General features: G+C 36.0%; 1 protein-coding gene across 9 annotated transcripts in view; it reads right to left on the reverse strand.

Annotated features, from left to right (window-relative positions):
• The window catches only part of Nfib (nuclear factor I B), a 250,254-nt gene that overhangs the window by 56,769 nt on the left and 172,165 nt on the right, over positions 1–21,320 (reverse strand). For all 9 annotated transcript variants that reach the window (XM_045160951.1, XM_004658443.3, XM_004658442.3 and 6 more), the window contains exons 4-6: positions 17,756–17,824; positions 12,641–12,761; positions 9,282–9,400 (exon numbers count right to left, since the gene is read on the reverse strand). In XM_045160951.1, coding sequence (XP_045016886.1) covers positions 9,282–9,400; positions 12,641–12,761; positions 17,756–17,824 — 309 coding nt within the window. The remainder of the gene's footprint in view (positions 1–9,281; positions 9,401–12,640; positions 12,762–17,755; positions 17,825–21,320) is intronic.

Genomic DNA, 21,320 nt, shown 5'->3' on the forward strand with positions numbered 1-21,320 from the left:
AGTAACTTTTTATTCTTACTTTCTAGCTCTCATTATTTTTTGTGGACCTTTGGGCTTAACTCATTTAATGTTTTGCACTTCATATTATACTCTTATACAATTCTATAAGCTCCAAACTAAACTGAATACATTTAAGAATACTGAGGAAAATATTTGAAAAATTATCATAAAGACTTGCAAATATATTCAAAATTCAGAGACTTACTAAAAAGGCTTATTTATACAACAGAATTATATTGTTTAAAAAGTGAGAGAGAGGGCTGGAGGAATGGCTTAGCAGTTAAGGCATTTTTCTGAACAGCCAAAGAAGCAGGTTAGATTCCCCAGGACCCATGTAAGCCAGATGCACAAGGGAGCACATGCTTCTGGAGTTAATTTGCAGTGGCTGGAGCCCTAGTGTGCTCATTCTCTCCCCCCCCCCCGCCCCTTTTACCCTCTTTTCTCTGTCAAATAAGTAAATAAAAATAAAGTATTTTTAGAGAGAATGAGAGAGAAAGAGAGTGCATATGTATCTGTGCCTGTGTGTTGAGACCATGTAATGAAACTCGTTGCCTTATTCCTGCTAGGCAAGCACTCTACTACTAAGTTACATCCCCATACGTTATGTCTTTTAAAATTTCTTTTAGAACTTACTGTAAGTAGAATACGATGTCTAAATAGTTTATATTCGTGTACAGTTTAAATTTTAAACTACTCTTAAAAAGTCTAATCACATATAAATATAGTCTTTCTAACATGCCAATTTATGGATTTTGTGTAAAGATTTATACCTCATGGTACTTAAAAATAAGTCAGCTACAAAACATAGCCCTTTTTATATGTTTTTACATTATTTAAGTCTGTGACATCTCTCTTTTTTACTTTTTTTTTTCTTTTTTTTCAAAGTAGGGTCCAGGCTACCTGGAATTAACTCTGTCATCTCAGGGTGGCCTTGAACTCATGGCAATCCTCCTAAATCTGCCTCCTGAGTGCTGGGATTAAAGGCATGTGCCACCATGCCCGGCTTTTCTCTCTCTCTCTCTTTTTTTTTTTTTTATAAATAATAAGAAATATTTTTCTGCACTGGAGGTCATAGGCTTGAAACTTAATCATATTTCTGTGTTCAATGCCTATACAAAGTCCTGGAATATGACATTAGATAAATGTTAATTGAATCAAATTATCTCAAGTCCTAACTTGTAGAAAATAATAAAATTTTATTACATGAAATCTTTTTGTATCTAGGAATACTAGCTGTTTTAACATTTATAGAACTGAGATGCTATTAGATTTTCATTTAAAAATAATCAACTAAGTCGGCTATGGTGGTGCAAGCTTTTAATCCCAGCAGTCAGCCTGAACTAGACACTTCCTCAAAAAAAAAAACCAAAAACAAAAAAAAATCAACTATATGTCACAAATATATATAATATATCATACTTTTATTTGTTGATTAAGTAATGTTTTAGGAGTTTTTAATGAAGAAAAGCAGTATCCAAAAATAGTTATTAGGGCTATGGATATAGTTTCGGGTAGAGCACTTGCCTAGCATGCATCAGGCCCTGGACACCATCCCCAACAACAAAACAAAACAAACAAAAGTGAGTCACTCAGAACTTTAAGCCCTGGGGATGCACAGAGGAGACTGGGCAAAGAGTCATATTCTAGAGTTTGGAATAGGAATACAGAAGTTCCCCTGTGATTATTTACTTCTTCATTTCCTTCCCTATCTATAAAATGACATTAAGTAAAATGTAAAAACTATGTACTATAGATACTGGCAAATTTAATTGTTATTATTTATCAGAATAATTTATCAAATTACATATAATTCCTTTATAAATATTTAATATAATCAAATACTAGTTACTTAAAAAATTCAAAGTCAGCGTGTCTACTGCCAGAAGGTGCTACATGGGTGACTGGGGGAAAATGACCAATATCTGTCCAAGCAACTCATGGTCTAACCTACTTAGCAGAAAATAACCTGTTATGATGCTCACACAAGTGCAATAGTGGCACACAGCCATGGTGGGAGAACAACTGCTCTTCATTTGCCTAACTGATCCCCTCAGTTACGGGACCCATAGCTGGAGCTGGGAAACAAGTCAGAACCATATCCAAACATAAGCCCGCTCTCCATTATCAAGCTACCACCCATCGTGGGCTACAAGAGGGCCTACACTGATTAAATGTCTATAAAAAAGTAAGGGTTATCTCATTTGTCTGGTGCTAACTTACTCTCCATTGGAGAATCTGCTTCTCTTTTTCAGATAGATGTAGATCCTGAGGAGAGAACCACCCCATCATACCTCAAAAGGGTCCCGGCTGAAACTAAGAACAATTGGAGAAACAAGCAAGGGTGCTGTTTTCCTGGTGAACCAGATACCAGCACAAGAGGGAAGAAGATCAACACAGAGAAAAATCAACTCCTACCAAATCAGAGATCCAGAGACCCAGAGGCCCCCAACACCTCATCACTGAAGCAGACCAAAAATGAACCCAACATGGCTCAGGGAAATTTTGTGTAGGATGGGGTGGAAAGAATGTCAGAGGCACATGTTGGGTCATGATATGGATATGCAGAGACATTTATCCTACCCATAACTGTGGGCTAACTCCACAATGCACGACCCATATACCTCAAAAGGAGGGGCCAAGAGGAGGGGGTAGGTCATGGATGAGCCTAGTAATGGTACCAAATTGACTGTATTCGCTGAGTACAAAACTAATTAATAAAAAATAAATAAAATGAAATAAAATTCATGTCTACTTTAAAAAATCATAATTCTTTTATTATCAGCAATGGTAACTTTTTGTGTTTGGAAAAGAAAAGATAAACATGTACCTAATTATGTTTGCAATGTGCTCAAATAAAAATGCTAAATTATTAAAATTATAAATTATAAATAAAATAATAAATTATTTAAAACAATACAAACATTTCATTATATGAAATCTGTATTTTATGGTCATTATAATACTTGGCACAATTTATTTTTTTGGTTTTTCAAGGTAGGGTCTCACTGTAGGCCAGACTAACCTGGAATTTACTATGCAGTCTCAGGATGGCCTTGAACTCATGGCAATCCTCCTACCTCTGCCTTCTAAATACTGGGATTAAAAACATATACCACCGTGCCCAGCTTGAATAATTTCTTTTTGAAAATAGGTATAGTAACTTGGATTTCATGAAATTACAAAGCTTTTGCACAGCAAAGGACACTGTGAATACAGCAAAGAGACAACCTACAGAATGAGAGAAAATCTTTGCCAGCTACACATCTGAAAGAGGATTAATATCCAGAATATACAAAGAACTCAAAAACCAAAACAATAAGAAATCAACAACCCAAATAATAAATGGTCTATGGAACTAGATAGAGAACTCTCAAAAAAAGAAGTACAGATGGCATATAAACATTTAAAAAAGTGTCCTACAACCTTAGCCATCAGGGAAATGCAAATTAAAACTACACTGTGATTCCATCTCACTCCTGTCATAATGGCTATCACCAAGAAACCAAATGATGGTAAATGTTGGTGAGGATGTGGAAAACTGGGAACCCTTCTACACAGCCATTGTGGAAATCAGTGTGGCGGTTTCTGAAACAGCTAAAAATAGATTTACCACATGATCCAGCTATAGCACTCCTAGGCATATATCCTAATGACTCTTCTCACTAGCTTAGAGATACTTGCACATCCATGTTTATTGCTGCCCTTTTCACAATAGCTAGGAAATGGAACCACCCTAGATGTCCCTCAATAGATGAATGGATAGTAAAGATATGGTACATTTATACAATGGAGTATTCAGTGGTAAAGACAAATGAAATTATAAAATTTTCAGGGAAATGGATGGATTTCAAAAGAATTATACTAAGTGAGGTAACCCAGGCCCAGAAAGCCAAACTTTGCATATTCTGCCTCATATGTGAATCCTAGCTACAAATGTGTAGACTTGTGTGTGAGCTGGAACCAAAAATCAGTAGCAGAGGCCAGTAAGCTAGAAAAAGAGTATAAGAGAGGGAGGAAAGGGAAGGACTTAAGGGGATGTTATTGTATATATCTAAGCAGAAGTTCAGATTACAGGGAGGGAAAAGGCCTAAGCTAGGTCAGGGGAAGAGATTGAGTAAAAGAAGGGTAGAGGAGGATCAATTAAATCCAAGATATTCTGAATAAGACACATGCAAACCAACTTCTTTGGATAATGGCACATCCAGAAGCCATAGATTGTTACTAGAAATTTTTCAGTGCCAGGGATGGGATACCTTCCAGTGAGTTGTTGGCCAGGGAGGTCCTTGTTGCCTCCAAAACATTATAGGCTATTGCCAAGGCCCCTGGTTTCCCATGAGAAACAGATGGTAAGACCCTATTGCTGAAGACTTCACATGCCTGGGCACAAAGATCACTGAGAAATAAATCTGGGGTTGAGCTGAAAACCTCCTCCCTGTAGACCAGCAAACTGAAAGTGGGAAAAAACTGCAATGCATGCAGCCCTATGGGAGACAGAAGTTATCAGTAGTGAAAACAATGGACACTGGAAGCCTCAATTTTTGCCAGCCATGCCAAATGACTGAACTGTTGCAATAGTGGCATGTCTGCTCTGGGGGCGGGGGGAGGGAAAAAACTACTCTCTAATTGGACTGGAGGCCTGCTCTATGGGAGGGAATACCTGCCTGGTATTGAAAACTTAATCAACAGCCTATGTCAGGAGAGATCATGAGCCTTAGGGGTATAAAGACTGTTCTTGTCTGGTTCAATGCATATATTATGCTCACCAAACTTCCCAATTAGCACTATACCTAATGTTCACATTCACATATTAATATTACTCTCACTTTTGGTTAGAGAAGCTTCTCTTCTCTGATGGTGTTTACCACTGGGATGACCCAAAAGGCAACATAGTACTTAGAAGAAGTGACAAAGGAATGTCCAGCATGGAAATGTTTCTCTCAAACCCTCTCAGGGTCCTTTGCAGAAGAGGTAGCAGAAAGAATGTAAGAGCCAAAGGAAGGGTACAACTCCTTACAATGCAACTGTCCAGATAGAAATTGGCCTTAATATCCATGACCTTGCAGTGCCTAGCAATTCCTTCACAAGACCCTCATAATAGGAGAAAAAGATGATGACATCAAAATACAAGACTAACACAGAGAGAAAGGGGATATGACGGAGAGTGGAGTTGTGAAGGAGAAAGTGGCGGGGGAGGAATTATTATGGTTTATTGTCTGTAAGGGTACAAGTTGGCAATAATAAAATTATATATTAGAAAAGGAAAAACAAAACAAAAATATAACCAACCAATCAAAAAAAGAAAAAGAAAGAAATCTCCCTGGCCCCATCAATCCACAATTTCCTAAATTTAAAACAAACCTAAAATCACAACAGCAATCATCCATTTTTTTAAAGCAGGGTAACATGGTGCACAACTGTGATCCCACCATACAAGAAGCAGAGACAACTAGGTGTGGTGGTGTACACCTTTAGTAATATTTTACTTTTTTATTATGTATTGGAGAGAGAAAGAAAATGAGCAAGCCAAGGCCTCCAGCTGCTGCAAATGAACTCCAAATGCATGTGCCACCTTTTGCATCTCACTTATGTGGGTCCTGGGGTATTGAACCTGAGTCCTTTGGCTTTGCAGACAAGCACCTTAATCACTAAGCCATCTCTCCAGCCTGGTGCATGCCTTTTGTGCCAGCACTTAGGAGGCTGAGGTAGAAGGATCAAGGTGAGTTACAGGACTACAAAGTAGGCTACTGAGTGAATTCCAAGTCAGCCTGAGCTATAGTGAGACCATGTTTCAAAACAAAAGAGGCTGAGACAGGAGGATCATGAGTTTGAGCCAGACTGGATTACATTGTATGAGACTGCTTAAAAAAAAAAAAAAAAGTCTTCGGGCTACAGAGACAGCATAGCAGTTACAATGCTTGCCTGCAAGGCCTAAAGAGTGAGGTTCAATTCCCCAGTACCTACATAAGGCAGATGCACATTGTTGCACTCAGGTTCACATTGCTGGCAGAAATCACCTGACCAAGAGCAGCTTGTGGGGGTAAAAAGTGGTTTATTTTGGCTTATCGACTCGAGGGGATGCTCCATGATGCAGGGGAAAACAATGGCATGAGCAGAGGGTGGACATCACCTCCTGGGCAACACCAAATGGACAACAGCAACAGGAGAGTATGCCAAACATTAGCAAGAGGAAACTGGCTATCATAACCATAAGCCCACCTGCAACAACACGCTGCCTCCAGGAGGGCTTAATTCCCAAATTGCCATCAGCTGGGGACATGGCATTTAGAAACACCTATGTTTATGAGGGACCTGAATCAAACCACCACACACATAGTGGCCATGGGTCTGGAGTTCATTTACAGTAGCTAGAGGCTCTGGGCCTCCCCCATGCTTTCATAAATAAATAAAATATTTTTTAAAAAGTTTAAAAAAGGTATAGTAGTTAAGTCATGTCCTTTATTTTGGGCTACTGGGAATAAATCTCACTGACTTAGGTTGGAGGATCAAATTTGCAAGAGAAAAATTAAGTGCTATATATTGCCTATAATTTACTTTTATTTTTCATTCTTATAGCTCAGAAATCATTTTTTTTTTCTTGAGGTTATGTCTAGAAAACATTTTAATGGAAGTTTAAAGTTAACACTCACAGACTAAGGTATATACCCAAAAAGGACAGTAAACTTTTAACATTTATATCAAAACCAGAAACAATTGATGATTAACAAAAAGAATTACTGAGTACCAAGTAGTATAAGATTTTGTGGAAGAGATAGCTATATCATAAACTCAGGCATTGTGAGGCCTCAAGAGGTACTCCACAGGTACTTTAGACAATGCTCACATGATAGACAAGTAGGCACAAAGAACATGTGGAGATGGACAAGAACAACTGTGGGCCATTTTATTTGAAAATGTTTAAAATACTGCAATTTTATAAGAACAAAAGCACAGCATTGGCTTTAGCAAGTTTATAAAGATAGTACTATACTGCCATAATTTTTCTATTGTACTTAAAAGTCTTCTTCCCACAAGGGCATATTGTAGACATTAAGGGGTCCTCAGAATTCAAGTGACAGTTTTTTTTAATCACACATGATAATGAAACATTCTTTACTGTTTATATGCTTCTACAGACATGGCCAATAACTTTAGTCATCTTGACACTGGACAATAACCAAGACAATGCAAAGATTTTACGCAAAGAAAGAATGACAGTTTCCCTTCTAACATTCAAAAGTATTTTATAATATGATTTGAGATTGGCTTTATGAATAGACTAAAAAAAGATTCAATTCTTACAAAATGACACTCGATAATAGAGAATACCTACACTTCTGAACAACCATCCATTCCTACATATTCACAATATTATTAAGTATTACCACTAGGATCATTCCCAGGATCTCTTTCTGACAGAATATAGAGCTTTGCTTAGAATAAAATGGCAATATCAAGCTGGGCATGGTGGTGCATGCCTTTAATCCCAGCACTTGGGAGGCAGATGTAGGAGGATCACCATGAGTTCAAAGCCACCCTGAGACTACATAGTGAATTCCAGATCAGCCTGAGCTAGAGCAAGACCCGACCTTGAAAAACCAAAAAAAAAAAAAAAAAAAAAAAGTGGCAATATCAGTTAAACAAGTAGTATAATAAATGAAGAGTAATTGTTTTTTCAGTCACACCTCTACAATTCTGTGATTTCTTGCCTTCACTGATGAAATGGGTTTCCTATCAGTGGTTCATTTACCCAACAAATATGTATTGTGCCCCCACTATGCATCAATTGTGATGCTTACTGCTGACCACAGAAGTAACCAAAACAGAGAAGGAACTTGCCCTTATGCTATAGTTAAACAGTTTCTCCAATACATACATAAGTAAATTAATGAATATAGAATTATATATGATGAACACAATGAAGGAATAATACTGGATGCCAAGTGACAAAAACAGGAAAAACTAATTTAGAGTGAAATTCTTCCCTGGAACCTGGGACTTGAAGGATGTCACGCTATTTGCCAGATGAAGAGTTAGAAAAGAAACATTCCAAAGGGTATGGTTATAAGAAGTCCCAGGGCATTGTTCCCACAAATCTAAACAGATCAGTGGATCTACAGGGTTGGCCTCCTGGCACACACAGCTATTCTCACACTTGTTTCCCTACCTCAGCATGTGGCTATGTTTCTGTCTGTTCCCTGACTTTAATCTCTGTCTTACTTCTTCATTAGTTAAAATCTTGACATGCTAAAGAGTCCACCTAATTCATTCTGACTCTCCTATGAAAGCTTTCACTACTTCATAAGCCCTATGTTCTTCAAGATAAAATTCTGAGTAGCAAAAAAGAAATTTTGAGGAAAAACTGACTTTGACCTTCAATGCTGAGCTCAGGAGTCATTTGACTGCTGAGATTTCTCAACATACATCTTGTTAACCCCCACAGACACATACCTAGGACCTGAGCTGAAAATCAGTGGTAATGAACACCTTCCTTTCATATTTTTTAAAGTACAGAATTTGATTTAAATGACAATTTCTAAGTATACGTTATGGTGCTGGTATAAAATCTTATTTGTACTCATTCATACAATGAAGTTCACAAAAATAGAAGCTGACTGATTTTTATTTCCATGCCTAATCACCTCTTTCCAACTGTGCGGAAAGGCATGCTATGCATGACAAAATACATTACGTCCAATATACTTGAAGAAGAAAAAATACCAAGTCAGATCCCAAAAAACTAAGTAATATCTACTAAAATTACATTTCTCGTCAAAGCTATCCTCTAATTGGGTCATAGTTTTATCAAGGAAATGTAACTAGATTGACTTAAAAACAAAGTTCTTTATGTAATACTTTTATATGTTACTCTACAACTTCTAAAAGGAATTATGGTTTTCTTTAAATGAGAACTCTCAGCACCTGTCCACTGGCTGAAGCCTGATTCTGCCCAAAATGCACACAGAGAAGAGTGATTCAATCTCAGCAAACCAGAATTGTGGCTCTTGTGCCACTCAGCCAACTAGTACATACAGACCACAGTCAGGCATATGAGCTACTGAGGGTTCTAAAAGATTTAAAAAAAAAATACAACAAAATGAGAAAATGGAATTTTGTAACTTTGATAACATTTGACATATTATCTTAATCATAAATAAAATCATCTTTAAAATAATGTTACAGAAATCATTCCATAAGGAAGTATATTCCATACTGCTGGCTAGATGTACATATAAATGACCTGACACTCCTCTATTGCCTTGGAAGAATCTCCATATACCCACCTTGATCTCTTTCATGCCATGTTCGACTTCCAGCAGCTGGTGAATTCGGAGAGGGATAAAAGTCTCCAGTAGGACTTGGCTCCATGTTTTCATCTATGGATATAGTTTTGGGTCTTTTGCTGTTAAAATCGGAAACCAATTATATTAATTGAGTTTCTGAGATGGAATTTAGCATTTAAAAATAAGTAAAAAGAGTCTTACTGTGCAAATGTCCATAAACACAGGCAAAAGTCATTTTGGAAGAATGATGAATATACATGACATCAACATGAATATCAAACATCTTTAGCTGAAGATGCTATTTTATTATGCTACCTTATATCTATAACTGCCCAATAAATACTTTCATATGTTCACCTTTAATTTTATACATATGTTATATTTTTTGCTTTTATATATTATATACTATTTTTACTCTGTAAAATGGATTTTCAGAGCAACTTCAGTAACTAAAAAGGAGCTCTCACTTTGCCCTGTCTGCTGAGATTAAATTTGTGTTCAGATTACATTTAATTTATATTACCATTCTTATCAATACTCATAGTGCTCATTGGATTGCCTTGGCCAATGACAATGCAATTTTGTCATGTTAATTCAAAGATAACATAATAGGACACAACAGAGAAATAGCTTCAGAAGTCACAAATATGGACCAACTCATTTATTAGTTCCTAGTACTAAGCTCCTTAACCTTTCTAAACTCAGTTAATCATCTATAACATGGAAATAATAAAACCTAGTTCAAAGAGTTTGGTTGGAAAGATTAAATGTGCTATTAACTATAAAGCTCTGGTTCAATGGCTGGCATTTAGAATATACTTATTAAATATTAATTATTAGTGTTAGCCTTATAATTAATAATATTAAAATTTTATATTACTTTACTGGCTATAAACTATTTTGTGTGTTCATCTTTATATTTTCCTTAAATATTAAGCCATTGATCCTTTCCTTTTAAAATCAACCATGAAAAATGACAACTGCCAAATTCAAACCAAATAGTATACATTTAGAATGATATGTCTTAATGAAGAAAATATCTCTTCATTGTTAAGAAAAGTTTGTATCTAGTACAAACATTTAAAAGGTGTTTTGAAATAACATGGACCATACTACATGTATTCCCACCAATACCCTATTAATCACTAATGATGGCTAGAAAAGTGAATTTTTTTTCTGGGTCCACTGCAGAAGAGGTGGCAGAAAGAATGTAAGAGCTGAAGGAAGGGTAGGACTTCTCACAGCGCGCTCCTCCAGACACAAAATAGCCTGGATATCCATGTTCTCATGGTGCCTGACACTAACTACACAAGACCATCATAATAGGAGGAAAAGATCATGACATCAAAATTAAAGAGAGACTGATTGAGAGGGGGGTGGGGATATGATGGAGAGTGGAGTTTCAAAGGGTAAAGTGAGGGGAGGAGGGAATTACCATTGGATATTTTTTATAATCATGGAAGTTGTCAATTAAAAAACTACACACAAAAAAATTCTTATTTGCACCCATGCTGGTGAACAACAAAGGTACCTTCTGGCTTAACTGTATGCAATGTTAATAAATATAATGTCACAGAATTTTGGAAAATAATTTTGGAAAATTACCTCAAAATCACAGGCATAAATTACTGTCCCATTTTTAACAAACGCAAGGAAAATTTGGAGAAATTTATTGAATTGTCCAGAGTAAGTTAATAGAACTGTCAAATAGGAAGCAAGGTCCTCTGACATCCACAAGTATGCACTGTCTTGGAAACGGGGCTCCAAGTCCTCAAAGCCCTATGTTTATTTTTAGATACGCTTGAAATTAATATTTGACTCTTAACTCCTGGAATATTAACATGATTAAGGATAGCAATTTGTACCCATATTAAACCACAGTAAAAAATCTAGTATTTCTTTAGTTTCATTCAAAGTTCTCCAAATTTAAAGCTTATATTTTGTAACTGCCTTTAATTTATCTTTTTCTACCTATGAGCCATCAGGAGAATGAAAAATGGAGGAGAAATTATTTTCTTATTGGAGACAATAAAGAAATATTTAAAACCTTACTATTTGAAGGACATAGTATGAGATACTAAGTGGCCATGATGAAAAATCTGTGCTTGATAGTATACTGATCCAGCAGATAAACTTTAAAAAATTACAATTCACATTTTAATTTAGAAAAATGAAAGTATTTTTAAGAACTCAACATGTTAGAGATAATTTAAGTGATAATAAACCCAATTTTCTTGGTATACAATCTAATATGAAAATACATTTGGACCATAAATGCTATAAAATCAACCTTAATTTATAAACATATGTAGATATTCCCAAGACTAATTCAAATGCAATAGGTTTTCATTATTAAGAATAGTCTAAAAATACTTTTGTAGCCTTTTGTTTTGAATAATTGACATAAAATATATGTTCTGCTCTAGAATTCGTGTATATTCTTATAGTAGAATGTGGGCATCCTTATAGTAGAATGGTCTGGAAATGAGGTAAGTCCTTATATGTGAAGACTCCAACTCAAAAATCAAATAAAAACTACATCTTGACTGAAAGGTGTAATAGGAACATTAAGAGACAAATATAAAAATGCCAACAGAGAACTAAAAAGCAAAACATCTTAATCTTTTTTTCAACCAACAAAGGCTGCTTAACACATCTCAGACAAGTAATACTTTTATTGTTATTCCAGAGTTAACTTACTCAATGAACACCCATTAATTGAAAAGTGAAACCTAGATAGGTCCTTTAATTTTAAGATTAGGTGAATAACACATTTTATTCTTCATGTTTCATTATCCCAAGTGTAGATGCAAACTTGGGGTAGTAGTTATCATGATCCATCATTTATCATCCAGGGATCACTGTCATACTGATGCCATTTTCAAAGTCACCCAAAGAATTAGTTAATTTTCAGAATTTTCATCACTGTCATGCCAATGTGATTTTCAAAGTCACCCAAAGAATTAGTTAATTTTCAGCATTTTCATCAAAGATGAAAATCACATAATATTTTCATAATTGTTTTTCTCTACCCAAAAGCAACTTTTTAAGAGTGCTTTAACAATTGCATTCAAGAAGAATGAGAAAGGGGGGTGTGGGAGGGAGGGTATTACCATGGGATATTTGTTATAATCATGGAAAATGTTAATAAAAATTGTGAAAAGAAAAAAATAAAATAAAAATTGAAAAAAAAAAAGAAGAATGAGAAAGTAAAGTATACTAGGAAAGATTAGAAATTTGTGTGGCACCAGCCAAACTATTTTCTCTCGCTTCTTTCATTGCCTACCTCCCTCCTTGTTGATCTGCCATCCACCTATCTGAACAAAGACTGAATACAGGAGCAGCAACACTTTCATTACCTGCTTGGTGGAGAAGACAGCGACCTCTGAAGGTTAACACTGGAGTTCATGTCATGATAGTATGGTTGGCTTGGGATTTCTCCAATTGGGAAGTTGACTCCAGTTCCCTGGGTTATGGGTGCTGAGGAATAAACCAAAAAGAAACACTAGGATTGGTATTCATTCTTGTACTATTCAGATATAAAATTCAATACTTCCTTCCTGTGGGCTATAACCTGAAAACTTCCTACTCATCTCAAGTGTCACATGGAAGCACTCACATTACAACCTGTCGCTATCTATCCTTTCTGTTGATCCCATTCCCCACTCTTCATTCATTCCCTTATTAGAAGTCATGCATCTGTCACCTCATTGGTCTATAGATGACTTGGGTAAAGTAGTAGATGATTCTTTCTACTTGTCACCAAACAAAAATCTTTGTACTAGACAAAAATCATTATTAAATAAATTAATACAAAACATTTCTACAAATAAATACCTAAGATTATTATCCTATACTACTATTAAGACTAACATTAGAATGACTTAGAATTCATGATACTTATTGAGCTCTGATGGAACATTTGTATAATCTCAGCACTTGCTCGTCAGTGGGACCCTAACTCAAACTAACCTTCATCAAAAAAAAGGGATAAAAGAAGAAACACACAAAAAAGCCATGACACTTATTATTATTGATATAGCTAATTCAATTCTTGTAATAAGGAAGATATGTAAATGGAATGAATAAATAGGAAATAACAGCCATAAGTTTTTCTAATGCACATTCTAGTTTCATATGTGAGGGCACAGTGTGACTTCATTTAAGAGTTTGTTTATTAACAAAATATTTAATACATAAGTTCATAAATCATAAAATACACTCAAGGAGTTTGATATTGTAAGACAGGAGTTCGAAAACCAAGAAATATTTCTGAATTTTCCAATATATTATGAACACATATTTTTTTAAAATATTCTTATTTATTTACTTGTAAGCAGAGTGATATCGTGGGGGAGAAAGATTGAGTATGGGTATACCAGGGCCTCTAGCCACTGCAAACAAACCCCCAATGCATGCATCACTTTGTGCATCTGGCTTATGTGGGTATTGGGGAATTAAACCAGCTGTTAGTCATTGCAGGCAAGCTCCTTAACCACTGAGCAATCTCTCCTGCTCCTGAACTTAAATTTTTATAAGCATTTTTGTATTCAGTGAAAAATCTTTTCAAACTTTTAAATTTTATTTGTAGACATCTTGAATAAATCTGGAATATGGTATGTTGCTTTAGAATGAAGAACATCTTAGGATATAAATTATGCTTTAGTCCAAACCTCTCTGTCACTTATAAGGTATGACCCTCAGTTTCTTCAACTGTAAAATGTAAATAACACAGCACATATTATTTTAAAGATGAAATAAGGTAAGGAGTAACAATAATTTTTAATAAATATTTAAAATATATTCTCTGTTACTTGAATTATACTTTAATATCAAGTGGCTGAAGATTAAATACTTTTAAGAAAGCATTATTAGGAGGTACATGCTTTACTGAAGAGAAATATTTAAGTTAACATAAGGGACATCTCTCTCTGCTAAAAAAATAAATCAATACATAGAAGAGTCTCAGCTCTAAACTTCTAGAGCATTTCCCTTCCATTAGATTTAACTACATTTTATATAATGTACTTTAACCACAGAAAATATTTATATACAATGTGTAACTTTGGTGATTTAGATTATTTAGATTATTATGATATAGTTATGTTTGCTGTGGCTTGGAATACTCTAATGGTTTCAAAAAATGGGAAGTAAGAAATCCCATAGCAACCACACACTTTCAAATTTATTTTTAGAACCATGTTCTATGTGGCAAGGCATGTGTTAGAAGCAGTAAACTGAAGGTCTAGGATAATGTGAGTGATCTATCTAGCCTCCTCCAACAGAAATTAATTTAATTCAGAGATCTGAGTTATGCCTATGCTACCCGCAACTATATGACCCATCACAGTGTCTTTCTCAGTCACACCCTTATCTACTCCAGAATTCTGCCAAAAGACACATTACCTAAGGTCTTGAATGCTCATTTAGATCATTCTCTGATAAACATTCTATATATTCTAGCCACTTCAGAAAACTGAGCTATTTGGAGAATGTACAGTTCAAATTCATGAGAACTTTACAAATTGTATCTTTTGAAAATGTTTTTGTAAATGTATTAATTTTGTATATTATTTAGGAAAATATTTGTGGTTTTCATTACATATATGCCTTATTAGCACAATTTGGCCATAAATATTCTGAGTATAATACAAAATGATAGTGAAAATATTTCCAGAAAAACATTTTCTAGAAAGATTATCCTGGAGTATCATGATAGCAATAAAAATAATTTCATATATAAATACTATAAAAATTAAGTATGCATTCTGACAGCAAATGGGAGATTTCATAAAAATGCAAATTAATAACAAACATGGCTCAAATATGAAAAAACATACAACTTATTTAGCGACAGTAGAGACATTGAAAACAGCAAGTTTTTCGTATCTTCCTCTCACAAGCTCTGGAGACTCTCACAGCAGACACTAAGATTAGCCTTCACACTTCTCCAGGAAAGAGCACGAAGAAAGCCTATGGCTGCAAATCATGTTTAAGAGGTTGCCAATATCCTTTTAGAGGCAAAGCACCAAAGAATTTTAGGTTCTAAAGGTTAGAGGCCAGTGCTTAAATTCTCTCATTGTTCTTTTCACTCCAAAGGCTGATCCTAAATCAACTTTTAAGATGGAGATAATATCATTCACCAGAGAGATCACTATCCTAAAACTGAATAGCTTCATTAGCTAAAGTCAATATACACATTAGTGGGTCATATGATAGTAAAACCCTGGAGGACAGAGCCATTAACACACCATGAATCCTCAAGAAGCCAGAACTAGTAACACACAGTGGAAGAGTTTGTGCTGAAGTTCATGTTGACTTAGAAAACCCTTAATTTCATAAACTATAAAGTTAAATTGCATAAACAAGATTATAATATGAATATATTAAAGCAGGAGAATACAATTTCTCAAGCGTCTCAGAGACATCTATTTACATATGGAGAAGAAAATAAATGTTTGCTGATTAAATTAACTGAAGAATGAATATGGATAATTAATGTACTAATTGCAAATCGGTGATGTTTGTTAAATAACCTAAAAACCTCTAAGAAAGGACAGTATGAATTAAGAATGAATGAATGATGCTGAATTTACCTTGGTTCTGAAATGGCATAAGAAGGTTATTTTTTAATCCATGCTATGTTTGAAATTAAATTTTTTTTTAACAATCACTCCAGGTGACTCTCCTTTGATAGCATTTAGCATAACGTTGCCTAGTATGAGATACTTAAAGATACCATAACAGACAACTCTAGTGCCCTTTTCATAAGCAGGAGGAAAATATATGTTGAAATTTGGAAAGGTAAATGTGAAAGCAAACAATTTCACATGCCCCATACTTTAGGTAGCACAACCTTTTTTGTTAGAGAACTACAGGAACACATACACACAACTTCGATTTCCCCCTCTCATTACATGATACTGGGATACAGTAGTGAATAAGCCATGCACATTCTTTTCCAAACCAAAACTTATATTTTTCAAATGGTGAAGAACTTCATATATCAAATATTGATCTGCAAAACAAATAAGGCTTATAGTTTTGGATGATGAAACAGACCATCAGCCATCAGAAGCTTCTTGCGCAGCAAATATACATAACCTGGAGTATTGGAATACAGATACTTAATTTCCATTTCTGATGCTGAGCACACAAAGTTGAAGCCATGACAGGAATCTTTAGGTAACACCCTTATCTACTGAGAATTCTACCCAAGGAGACAAGGTACCTAAGTTCTTGAGTGTTTGTGTGTGTTATTCTCTGATGAACATGCTTTCTATCTTGGCCATTTCAGAAATGGAAGTTATTTGAGAAACTGGGGCTCAAAGGACAGTCACCTTCTAGCTTGAAGCTGCCTTTCTTGAGCAGATCTCAAGAGCACTGCTTAGTCTTAACCCTCTGTAGTTCACTGTCTTTGTCCTTTAGTAAGTCATAATCCTATACATGACCACAGGAGTTGATGCAAATGAGGAACCGTGTGTGTGTGTGTGTGTGTGTGTGTGTGTGTGTGTGTGTGTGTGCGCGCGCGCGCTATTTTGCCCTGGCTGACCTTGAACTTGTGGCCATTTTCCGGCCTCTGACTTCTAAGTGCTGATATTATATACATATACCACCAAATTTGGCGATAAACACAACTTCAAAAAGGGTTGTAGTGCCATCTGGTCATCTGAGTAATGTCAATTCCAAACTGTGATGCTTTCTATCAAAATGTCAAGTAAAAAAAAAAAAATCCACTCAAAGTAATATGAGCAAGGTAAGTCAGAGAATAGAGCAGGAAAAAAAGTAGTTGCCTCCTCTCATAAGGTATACATTAATATCTTCACCTTGGATGTTTTGCATGCACTGCTAAAAAAATCAAAGGGAACTTCTCCTGCTTAGGTAGCCAGACAGGTGAACTTACCCTAGAAAAATTTGATCCAACCCACCAAGAATGGTACCTCAGGTGAGGTGGACAGTTAAAACAATTGTACATTGTTGAGAAAAACAATGCTTTCTATCTATATCCAACTACAATCTGCAAAGTTAATTTCTGCATCCCTTTACACACTGCATGTGAGTACTATATCCTGTACATCTCTAACCCCCACCAAAATGTTAGTAAATGAAAAAGCACTTATCTACAGGAAACTTATGTGGGTTATCATAACAACACAGAGTACATTTAATTAATCACACTTCCTTTGATATAAATGCCCATCTATGGTCACAGAGAGAGCTGAATTCAATGGACAGAAATTTCATGGCCAAGTGTTCCTTAAGATAATGCTATATCACAGAAAGTTTGAATGATTTGAATGTAAATTTTTTAGAACATCAGACATGATATTCATTTATGATGTCATCAAAATATTTCAGATTTTTAAGAGTAAAATTGTAATACAGAATTACCCCTTACTCTACTTAAGGTTCAAAATATAAACTATTTTATATACTGCTTTGTACTTAAGTAGTAAGAAAAGTAGTTTACTTACTTCTGGATACTCTCACAAGTTCTGACACATTGAAGACTCCAGATTTTACAAAACTATCCTCAAGGTATCCTGTAAACAAACATCAAGTGGGAGTAAAGATTAACATGAGTAAGAAGTAAATAAACTAATCACTAAAATTTGTTTGCTTTCAGACCAAAGGTTAGAACAGAAATCAAGAATGTTTATTTCAAGGACAAGTAAAAGCACAACTATTATGAATGTAAACCAAGTGTGCTTAAATAAAAGAAAAGCATGTGCTAAATAATTTTTTCTTAACTTATTAAATGTGTAATTGGTATGTTTTTATTTACCAAGGGTCACATAGAAAAGGAAGGGGTGGCCATTCCTTGAATACATTTGACTTCTGCAACACCTCACAGGCTAAAGTCTACTCATTAAGATAGTGGGGGAAAGAGGAGGAGGAGAGGAGTGAGGGAGAAACAGAAAGAAAAACTGCAACCACAATTAGCACCTGTTGGAAATACTTCAAAGACCTCTGGAAACCATCTTCTTTCACAAATACCTCCCTGACTGAAGACAAGTGGCTGCTGTTGCTGTTATCAGCACTCCTACCCTTGTTCCAGGGTCATTAAGAACACAAAAGCAAAACTTGTATACACAGCAAATACCTTCTCTCATCAACCTAATTCTGTATACTTTAAGTTTATTTTGTACAATTTCAGTGCTTTCCTTACTCTTCTTTGTATTCTTTGATCTTCCCTTATTTCAAGAACTGGATGCATTATTCATCAATCATGAATTTAGGCCTCAAGGAATACAACATAGCCATCATGTGACATCCAGAAACCTGCAGTGGCTATAGTTCACAGTGGAAGATCCTGGAAAGTTCAGACCTATTTGGTCACTCATCAGGCAATATTCAGAACTAGAGTTGGGAACTTCAACAAAGGCCATACCATCTCCTCAATTCTTATTTATGTTAAATGTAATAGCAAGAAGGGGGAGGATAGCTTAGAAGGCAGAAGGCTTCCCCTCTACTGCCCCAGGGACAGAATGAGTCTGAAACAGCATGATTGAAACATTTATGGGGAAAAATATCTCAGGCTCCAAGAACTGGTAACTTGAGTAGATTTTTTTTGGGTGGGGGTTATTTTGGCTTACAGGCTCAAGGGGGAAGCTCCATGATGGCAGATAAAATGATAGCATGAGCAGAGGGTGAATATCAACCCCTGGCCAATATCAGGTGGACAACAGGAACAGGAGAGTGTGCCAAACATTGGCAAGGGGACACTGGCTATAACACCCATAAGCCCACCCCCAACAATACACTGCCTCCAGGAGGATTTAATTTCCAATTGCCATCAACTGGGGAACCTAGCATTTAGAACACCTAAGTTTATGGGGGACCCCTGACTCAAACTACCACAGATGGGTATTGTGGTGGTTTAAATGTAACATCCCCATGACCTTAGGTATTTTTTTAATTTATTTTTTATTAATGAGTTTTGCACTCAGCGAATACAGTCAATTATTCATTATTAGGCTCATCCATTACCTACCCTCCTTGTTGAGGTATACGGGTCATGGCGTCTAGTGCCAGAAGGTGCTACATGGAAGGCTGGGGGAAAATAACCAATATCTGTCCAAGCAACTCATGGTCTAACCTACTTAGCAGCAAATAACCTGTCGTGATGCTCACACAAGTGCTATAGTGGCACACAGCCATGGTGGGAAACCAACTGCTCTTGATTCAGCTAACTGATCTTCTCAGTGGTATGGGAATCCATATCTGGAGCTGGGAAACAAGTTAGAACCATATACAAGCTACCACCCATCGTGGGCTACAAGAGGGCCTACACTGATTAAATGTCTATAAAAAAGTAAGGGTTATCTCATTTGTCTGGTGCTAACTTACTCTCCATTAGAGAATCTGCTTCTCTTTTTCAGATAGATGTAGATCTTAAGAGAGCCACCCCATCATACCTTAAAAGGGCCCCAGCTGAAACTAAGAACAATTGGCAAAACAAGCAAGGGTGCTGTTTTCTTGGGAAACCAGGTACCAGCACAAGGGTGAAGGAGACCAACACAGAGAAAAATCAACTCCTACCAAATCAGAGACCCAGAGTGCCCCACACTTCATCACTGAAACAGACCAAAAATGAACCTAACATGGCTCAGGGGAATTTTGCGGAAGAGGGGATGGAAAGAATGTCAGAGCCACATGTTGGATCATGATATGCAGACATTTAACTTGAGTAGATTTTATGTAAAGCTTCAGGGCCAACAAAGGAAACAGATTCAGTACAGGAAGGTGACACGTAGGAAGCTGACCAACATGGGACCATCCAAAGAGCTTGAACAAAAATTCTAGCCACCATTTGACAGATTTTGACCATTCTAATGACTCTGATGTTTCAGGCTCATTGTATATAAGATGGAATATAAATCATAGGGTTATTATGAATACTAAAGGTAAAAATAATCTCATTGGAAAATTAGAAATGGTACAGTACACTTGTAATCCCAGCACTTAGGAAACTGAGGCAGGAGAATCACTGCAAATTTAAAGCCATTTTGGGCTATATGCTGAGTTCAAGGCACACCTACGTTACATGGTGAGATCTGATTTCAGACGAGAGCAAGCACTGGTTAAATGTGAGCAGTCAGTGACTGAATTATGCACACTGAACTCCTAACAGCCTCAGTTTAGCCCTCCAAGCTAGCAAAACAAGCCTCTACAGTGCTCTTAAGTCATACACAGCATGGAAGAGAAAGCTATGCTTCTGGTGTCTGTGCATCATTGCCAGCACAGAGCCCAGATTCACACCCAGCCATCATCTTCTTTAGAGAAAGCATGAAGGAAAGAGTAAAAAGCAATCACAAACTCTCTGCTGATGATAAAATCTTAGGTCTCAAATTTAGTCACTACTCTGAAGAACTACATTTTAAAGAGAATGATACAATGTCCCTAGTTCCTGCACTTATGTTTAAAAAGAACTCTTTAAGCAATGACTTCTTCATGGGGCCAGATTCACTTCAATGATTATTCAGAAATAGCTATGTGACCAGCACTGTATGAGGTGCCAATGTCACAAATAACAAAGGATGGTTGCTTCTATTTGCCTGGTTGGGGATAAGGATGTTTCAATTTTCTGGACTATTGTAAGTTACTATAAACAAAACTTATGTTGTTTTGCTGGCTTTGAAGAACAACTTATTTTACTTCATTATCTATATATTTTAAATACGGCAAACTTAGTAAATCTGTTAACAGGAAATCATCAGTTTCCTATCAGTTCTACAGGCCATGTTTCCACACACTGTAAATGTTCATCCTTGTGTTCCACCCTCCATTTCCTCCTGCACACTTTGTGTACTCGGACCTCATCCTGCAGTGTCCTTCTCAAGGACCACACGCTTAGGAAACCCTTCCTCCTTCACGCCTCCTCTGGCTGACAGCTGGTCCAGCCAGAAATAATCCCTTTCCTCTATCCTGACAATATACCTACTTTGTACTAATTTGACAATTTTCACATTCAGGGTTTCCAAGATATCTGTTTTCAAGTACTAAATTGCTTGCTTGATTGTAAGTTCATTTATTTAA

Source organism: Jaculus jaculus, chromosome 1 (genome assembly GCF_020740685.1).
Source record: "Jaculus jaculus isolate mJacJac1 chromosome 1, mJacJac1.mat.Y.cur, whole genome shotgun sequence".
Lineage (NCBI taxonomy): Eukaryota > Metazoa > Chordata > Mammalia > Rodentia > Dipodidae > Jaculus > Jaculus jaculus.